Source organism: Babylonia areolata, chromosome 19, assembly GCF_041734735.1.
Source record: "Babylonia areolata isolate BAREFJ2019XMU chromosome 19, ASM4173473v1, whole genome shotgun sequence".
Classification (NCBI taxonomy): Eukaryota; Metazoa; Mollusca; class Gastropoda; order Neogastropoda; family Buccinidae; genus Babylonia; species Babylonia areolata.
The window spans coordinates 42978609-42987221 of NC_134894.1; the positions used below are offsets into that span (position 1 = coordinate 42978609).

Here is an 8613-nt window from a genome sequence, read left to right on the forward strand (position 1 = left end):
CTATCACTGACTTCAGCACGCATTAGCATAGCTGGCTCCGCCCGAGTAGCTGCTGCGGCCAGGGGGGGGGGGCTTTATACACTCCGCCCCCTTCCCTTCCTCCTTCCCTCCCTCCCACCACCACCACCACCTCCCTCCTTCCTTCCCTCCCTCCCTTCCTTCCTTCCTTTCCCCTTCCCCCCCCACTCTCCACTAACCACTCATACACACACACACAGAGAGCTCACAGTGTAGCTGTAGCTCTCTCACCGTCTTGGCGTACACAGGTATATACACCACAGAGCGGTAGCGCTCCTTTCGTCGACAAGAAGTCGTCGTGAGAACATGAACCTTCTTGGTGGTGTGGTGTGTGTGTGTTTGGTGTATTTATGCTTCTAGCACTCAACTAGTTGATCGCGACGACTGCTACTGCTGCTGCGCTGAAACTGATGTTGTTGTTGTGGTGGTGGTGGTGGTGGTGGTAGTGGTAGTGGTGGTGGTGGTGGTGGTCTGGTGGAAACTTCAGTGACGTTGTTTGCCATCACCGCCGACGGAGGTTGTTACTGTACCACTGCTGTTGCTACTGCTACAAATGACACACAGCAGCCTTCTTGTTTCCCATCATGTTCGTCTTTGTCGTCGCTGAAACTAGTGGCGACAGAAGAAGCGGCTACTTGTTCAGGTAAGAGACAGACAGACACAGACAGACATAGAGAGATGGAGGAGGCGGCTACTTGTTCAGGTAAGAGACAGACAGACAGACAGACAGACATAGAGAGATGGGGGAGGCGGCTACTTGTTCAGGTAAGAGACAGACAGACAGACATAGAGAGATGGGGGAGGCGGCTACTTAGAAGCGGCTACTTGTTCAGGTAAGAGACAGACAGACACAGACAGACATAGAGAGATGGTGGAGGCGGCTACTTGTTCAGGTAAGAGAGAGACAGACAGACAGACATAGAGAGATGGGGGAGGGCGGCTACTTGTTCAGGTAAGAGACAGACAGACACAGACAGACATAGAGAGATGGGGGAGGCGGCTACTTGTTCAGGTAAGAGACAGACAGACAGACATAGAGAGATGGAGGAGGCGGCTACTTGTTCAGGTAAGAGACAGACAGACAGACAGACATAGAGAGATGGGGGAGGCGGCTACTTGTTCAGGTAAGAGACAGACAGACAGACATAGAGAGATGGGGGAGGCGGCTACTTGTTCAGGTAAGAGAGAGACAGACAGACACAGACAGACATAGAGAGATGGGGGAGGCGGCTACTTGTTCAGGTAAGAGACAGACAGACAGACAGACATAGAGAGATGGGGGAGGCGGCTACTTGTTCAGGTAAGAGAGAGAGAGAGAGAGAGACATAGACAGAGACAGAGACAGACACACAGAGACACACACAGACAGAGAGAGATGGGTGGAAGCGGCTACTTATTCAGGTGAGAGAGAGAGAGAGAGGGAGAGAGAAACGGAGAGAGAGACGGAGATAGGGGGAGGCGGCTACTTGTTCAGGTAAAATAGAGAGAGAGAGAGAGATGGGGGAGAACGGCTACTAAGAGAGAGAGAGATGGGGGGGTTGGGGGGAGGCGGCTACTTGTTCAGATAAGAGAGACAGACAGACAGAGAGAGGAGAGCGGCTACTTGTTCAGGTGAAAGATACAGACAGACAGACAGACAGACAGAGAGGGGGGGAGTGGGAGCGGCTTCTTCAATGTGGAGGTGAGAGACAGAGACAGAGAGAGATGAGTGAGGAGAGGGGCTACTTGTTCAATACAGAGACAGTGGTAGAGAAAGTGGTGTTGTGTGTGGGGGGTGGGGTGGGTATGTGGGTGGGATTTGGGGATGAGAAGAAGGTGAGGATGGAAGGAGGGATGAGAGGAGGTTGACAGACACTGACGACTTTGTTTTGTTTCTTTGTTTTCTTTGTTTTGTTTTTTTGGTATTCTTTAGTTTTGTTTTCAAAGCCGACGGCAAATGAAGCAGAATAAGAAACACTGAGCGAGAGAGGCTGTGTGTTCCATTTTTGGTTTGCAAGATAATGTGGGCTGGTGTCATTCATGGTGTAGTAGACTGGAAGGTGTGTCCACACACACACACACACAGACACACAGACACACAGACACACACACACACACACACACACACACACACACACACACACACACACACACACACACACACACACACTTGTCTTAAATGACAATTGTGGATAGACGGCGGTTAAACAAACGAACGCAAACATTCTCTCTCTCTCTCTCTCTCTCTCTCTCTCTCCCTTCGTCACCACCACGTCGACGACATGAAGTCACCTCCAATGAATTACTTGGCTACTGGAGAGAGCGAGAGAGAGAGAGAGAGAGAGAGGGGGGTGTTTGTTTGTGTGTGTGTGTGTGTGTGCGCGCGCGCGCGCGCGTGAACGTGTGTGTTCGTTCCTTTGTTTAACTTCTATCCACGACTGTGGTTTTAGGCGAAATGTGTGTGTGTGTGTGTGTGTGTGTGTGTGTGTGTGTGTGTGTGTTTATATCCGTGCATGTGTGTAAGGGTATCTAGTGTTTGTTGTAAAATTATACAGCCAGTTAATTCATTGCACTTGGAAGGTATACGGTGTGCCTGTCATCGTACTGTACCTACAGGTAAGAGAATAGGAAGTGCAGCTGGTCAATATCCAATAATTGACTTTACAGGTATAATGTAGGACTTTAGTCCTTTCCCGGACGACAAACAGAGCTTCCCTGTCCACAGTTTTGTTCTGTTCGCTTCAATGATAAGCCTTTATCTATTTTTGTGCCTCACCGCAATTTTGGACATTTTGTTTTCTATTTTTCAAGGAGGAAGGTGGCAGAATGGTTAAGACGCTCAGCTGCCAATACAGAGAGTCCGTGAGGGTGTGGGTTCGAATCCCGCTCTCGCCCTTTCTCCTAAGTTTGACTGGAAAATCAAACTGAGCGTCTAGTCTTTCGGATGAGACGATAAACCGAGGTCCCGTGTGCAGCACGCACTTGGCGCACTGAAAAAGAACCCATGGCAACGAGAGTGTTGTCCTCTGGCGAAATTACGTAAAATGAAATCCACTTTCATAGGTACACAAATATGTAAGCATGCACTCAAGGCCTGACTAAGCGCGTTGGGTTATGCTGCTGGTCAGGCATCTGCTCAACAGATGTGGTGTAGCGTGTATGGATTTGTCCGAACGCAGTGACGCCTCCTTGAGAAAGTGAAACTGAAACTGAAACTATTTTTCGATGACGATGAATATAATGATAGGGGGTGGGGGGGGGGGGGGGAGGCGGGGTATGAAGATGATGCTGGATATTGGGGGTCCTTTTGACGTTCGGGAACTTTTTGACAAAGCTGTAGGCTACCCTCGTAACGTATCCCAGCGTTAACCCAGCTTGAGAGATATACACACACCTGCAGTGTATGAATGAATGAATGATATGGATACTTATATAGCGCCTGTCCTAGGTCGGAGGCCAAGCTCTTAGCGCTTTATAAACTTGGGGTCATTTGCACAACAGGCTGCCTACACTGATGGGTAGAGCACCATTGGGCGCTCCTCGTTCGTTTCCTGTGTCATTCGATCAGATTTCAGGTACTCACACATTACACACTCAGACATGTAACATTTTATGTGTTTGTCCGTTTTGTTTAGTGTCCAGTGTAGGTCTGGAAATTTGAGCAACTCTCCTAAATTGATACGCATCCTTGAAATGGACGACCCCCGATTGTGTGATTCCAGCCTTCCTATTTGAGCCCATAACGGCACACAATCAGGTCTTTTCTGGGTAGGAGTCGGCGTCCACAGGCAGAAACCCCACCACCCCACCCCACCCCCCCTCCCTCCACCTCTGATGAGCCGGGGATCGAACCCACGTCTTCCCGGCCCGGTCAATCCGCCACGACGCTAACCGCTCTGCCGCGGCAACATTGAACATTGATTTTGTTGACATCAGGCTTCCCACCGGTGCCGCAACTGACGAGCTACGGCCGGGTGTCGAAGGAAATTGATCAGCTGGGTGGGGAATCCCCATTCACAAAATAGATACCCCTTCCAGCAGCAGTCACTACTCTTTCTTTAAAAGCATCATATTGATCGATCGTGCCTTCACCGCCTCCCCCCCCCCCCCTCGCCACCCCCCCTCCCCCACCCATCCCCCCACCACCACCACCACCTTACCTGCGTGTTTAGTTGTAGTCTTTTTCACGCACAAGCGCATTAATTTTCAGTGTGTCGGCGCGCGCGCGCGCGCGCGCACACACACACACACACACACACACACACACACACACACACATTGTTTCTGTGTGATTTCAAGTTCAAGCGTTTGCGTTTGCAAACACGCCGACATTGTAATTGATAGGGGCTGGGGGGGGGGGGCGGTAGTGGGGGGGATGAGGAGGGGCAGGGAGGAGATTGCAGTGAGGGGTGGGGGGAGAGACTGAGGTAGAAGGGGGGGGGGGGGGTGGCGGTGGGATGTACGTGACTCCAGCCACCCAGCCACACAACCTACCCCTCATGTCTTCAGTCCCTGTAACAGGAAACTGACAAGAGATGCACACGCAAGGGCAGGCATGTTCAGTCGACGACAGCTGGCCGCATGCTGAGCCGAACTTAGAAGCGAAGCAAAGCGATGCGCGTGCGTGTGCGTGCGTGCGTGCGTGCGTGCGTGCTGCCGTGCCGGGTGAGTGAGTGAGTGAGTGACAACCGTGTTCAGTTTCACAATCCCACATTCAGCGCATTCTTGGGGCTCTGGGTTGCCAGTCAAGACAGTCCGGGCTGCCGCCTCTGATTAGTAGAGGCAAGTCGGATGCTTGAACGGCTGAGGCTGGAGGTCTTCGGGCCGTCACTGGTGTCAGTCGTCGTCATCGTCATCGTCATCGTCCGTTAGTTAGTCATCGGTCGTTGTCGCTGAAATCATCGTTAAGGGTGTGTGTAATTAGTGATTGGCACTGATGGATGGATGGATAGATGGATGGATTTATATACAGGTCGGTGTGACTCGGGGTTTGGTCAGTATAGCTGACCATCATGGGTCACTGACTAAGCAGGTACAAGTGTGCACCCAGTGCCATCTTCTGAACGAGGCATGGTTGAAAGAAGACCGAACTGTTTGTTCTTATTAATAAATAAAGCTAAATAGATACGACAATGAATGAATGGATAATGGTCCTTAAACAAATGAAAAGGCAATAAATAAACGTATCACAGATTGACATAAGTTTACATTTGGGCCAACAGCAAAGTGAGAGCTGTATTATCAATGGTTTCTCCAGTCAATGGGATTCATTTACAGCTTAGTCTTTTGTGTGAAGGACTACGACTCTCAAACTAGGAGGCAAAATTGCACTGGCTCTTAGTGCTGCAGCCTTGTGGGCTAGTTGGCCTTTGGGAACCATCCTAACGCCGACTGTCCTAAAACCCTCTTGGCCGAGAGAGTGGGGATGTAACTTGGGCAAGACATTCTCCACTATAATCAAAATTTAATTCTAGCCCAAATAGTCGGAACAGCAGTTGCCTCCTCTGCTGTTCTGATGGTCATAGTCGGACACGACTGACTATCATATGAATGGATAAGAGAATAAATAGGTGGATAAAAATGAGTGAACAGATAAATAACAAATCAACAAATCAACGAATCAGCTTGAAATTAACGCTGTCAAGTCACTGTACAGTAAACCGTTTTCCTTCCAACTCAACGCCCCTTATTTTCATAACCTGCTTGATTCGTTTTGGTTCAAACAAATCTTTATTCAACTTGAAAAGCATGCCATACGTACACACATAAACATAAGAGTAACGACAAGCTAACAGCTTATATCGTGCTGATAATTATTGTTGTTGTTGTTGTTTTTACAGGTAGAAGAGGAAGATGACTGCAGAACCACTGGAACCTGTTCATTCACCTCACAGCCTTGTTCCGGAACTACTGATTCCATTCCTGCTAGCTTCTGGAAATCCACATTGTGAAATTCTCCCCCAAACCTCTCGTCACCGTTCGCCTTCCTAGTGTCGCCGCAGCGTGCGTGTGAAGGAACATTACTGCTGTGAGACACACGAGTACATGTTTTTTTCCCCCCCGAATGATGTGAAATATTGTCACCCCAAGGGGGTGGGTATACTTCCTCTAGGACTAAGAAATAGACGTGTTTGTGGGTATCATCCCATATAATACTTAACAGACCTGCCGAGCTCCAAACTCAATATCCAAGCATCGGTTCTTGTTTTCATTCTTTTTGGTTTTGCTTTTTGTTTTGGACAGTGGCCATAGGTGTCAGTGGGGTGGGTGCCATCTGTTATGAACTTGACAGCATCTCAAAGAGCGAGGCAGACAGTCTACAGGTAAATGACAAAGTGACACCATCCATTGTCTGGCATTGTGGAGTGTGTACACCACGCACGTGTATCACTTACTGTAAATTATATTCAGAAAAGCAAGACAACTTAACTTTGCAGCTCCAGAAACGTATTCTGATGGTCACTACATGCTTGTGAACGTCGCTGGTACCCACAAGTTTATCTACGCGTACTTTAATATTAACACATGCATTTAAAACTACGTCTGTTCTCTGCAAGACGAAATACAGCTACGAGGTCCCTCCTACCTACCTACCTACCTACCTACCTACACATAAGGCTGGGTAGTACCCAGGTTGCAGCATAGGCCCAGGGTCCTACAACAGTTTGTAAACCGGGTGGCTGTGAAGTACCCTGGCAGACGGCAGTGTGGCCCAATGAGTGGGGAGGAGGGCAGGTGGATGGAGCCGGGACCCTGTCTTCTGCTGTTGCTGCTGCTGTTGGGATACTGCCTGGCAGTGATTGATGGAGAAGGTGAGTTCATTGTGGTTACTGTGGCTGTATATGATAGTCAGTCGTGTCCGACTATGACCATCAGAACAGCAGAGGAGGCAACTGCTGTTCTGACTATTTGGGCTAGAATTTGATTATAGTGGAGAGTGTCTTGCCCAAGTACATCCCCACTCTCTCGGCCAAGAGGGTTTTAGGACAGTCTGCCTTGGGATGGTTCCCAAAAGCCAACTAGCTCACAAGGCTGCAGCACTAAGAGCCAGTGCAATTTTGCCTCCTAGTATGAGAGTCATAATCCTTCACAAAAGACTAAGCTGTAAATGGTTTCCCATTGACTGGAGAAACCATTGATAATACAGCTCTCACTTTGCTGTTGGCCCAAACGTAAACTTATGTCAATCTGTGATATAAGCTGAGTTTTGGGCCGTACTGTGGCTGTAGTGTCAAATGGATGGGGGTGTTGGGGGAGGGGGACTGGGGTGGAGGAGGGATTGGGAGGGGGATTGGGGGGTTGGTGGGTATGTATCTATAGTGGAGTGATGGCCTAGAAAGCGAGAGAATCTGAGTGCGCTGGTTCGAATCACGGCTCGGCCGCCGATATTTTCTCCCCCTCCACTAGACCTTGAGTGGTGGTCTGGACGCTAGTCATTCGGATGAGACGATAAACCGAGGTCCCGTGTGCAGCATGCGCTTAGCGCACGTAAAAGAACCCACGGCAACAAAAGGGTTGTTCCTGGCAAAATTATGTAGCAAAATCCACTTGGATAGGAAAAACAAATCAAACTGCACACAGGAAAAAATACAAAAAATGGGTGGCGCTGTAGTATAGCGACGTGCTCTCCCCGGGGAGAGCAGCCCAAATTTCACACAGAGAAATCTGTTGTGAGAAAAAGAAATACAAATACAAATGTCAGTGTGACTCTCATCGAAGTCTGTTTTTTGTCTCTGTTTCTGCCTTTCCAAGTTATGTCTGTCTGTCTGTCTATCTATCTGTCTGTCTGTCTCTTTTTCATCATCCTCTCTGCAACTCAAGTCTGTCTCTCTGTCTCTCTCTCTCTCCCCCCCTCTCTCTCTCTCTCTCTCTGTCTTTGTTTCCCTCTCTCTCTCTGTCTTTCTCTCTTTCTGTCTGTTTTTCTGTCTGTCTGTCTCTGTCACACACGCACACCCCCCACCACCACCCCCCCCCCACACACACACACCACGACACACGTGCACACACCAACACAACACACCCATAACCACAACCATAAAACATCCACTTTACAGACACCAGACTGAGAGAGAGGGGGTGTGTGGGGGGGAGGGAAAAAAAAAAGACATTCAACAACCTGCCCATTTCCACTCAATCCGCCCCCCCCCCCCTCCACACCCACCCCCTCCCAACCCCCATCCCACCATCCCACCCACCCACTCACTCACCCACCCACCTACCACCCTCAACCACACTGCCACCTCCACCCGCCACGTCTCCAAATCACACAGGGATGACCCGCATATGACAGGAGACTGTAATGCACTGGCCGAAAATAGATCATCAAAAATACTGACGGACCCTCGCTATAGTATAATCCCCAAGGACAATATTTACCGGCCCGGGTAAGGTTTTCCTTGATTTTATAGAGTATGTTTAGTTTTTTTGGTTGGGGGTATGTTTATTTTTGTGGGTATTTCTTTTCTTCTCTTTTTTTTTTTTTTTTTTTTTTTTTTTTTTTTTTTTATTATTTTTTTTTTTTAGTATCCCTGTGGGTGTGTTTACCTTGGAGGCGGGAGGGTAGAGGAGGGGTTGGGTGGGGGGGGGGGGGGGGGTGGAAGGAAAGAGGGAAGGGGG

At 49.2% G+C, this 8613-nt stretch overlaps 1 protein-coding gene across 3 annotated transcripts in view; it reads left to right on the forward strand.

Moving 5' to 3' along the window:
* The first annotated feature begins 230 nt into the window (after nt 1-230).
* LOC143293734 (uncharacterized) overlaps nt 231-8613 on the forward strand; it is a 78048-nt gene continuing 69665 nt past the window's right edge. The window contains exons 1-2 of one of the 3 annotated variants that reach the window (XM_076604939.1): nt 231-266; nt 5838-6809. In XM_076604939.1, coding sequence (XP_076461054.1) covers nt 6713-6809 — 97 coding nt within the window. In that variant the 5' untranslated portion in view covers nt 231-266; nt 5838-6712. The other 2 variants (XM_076604937.1, XM_076604938.1) reach the window with 2 other exon arrangements.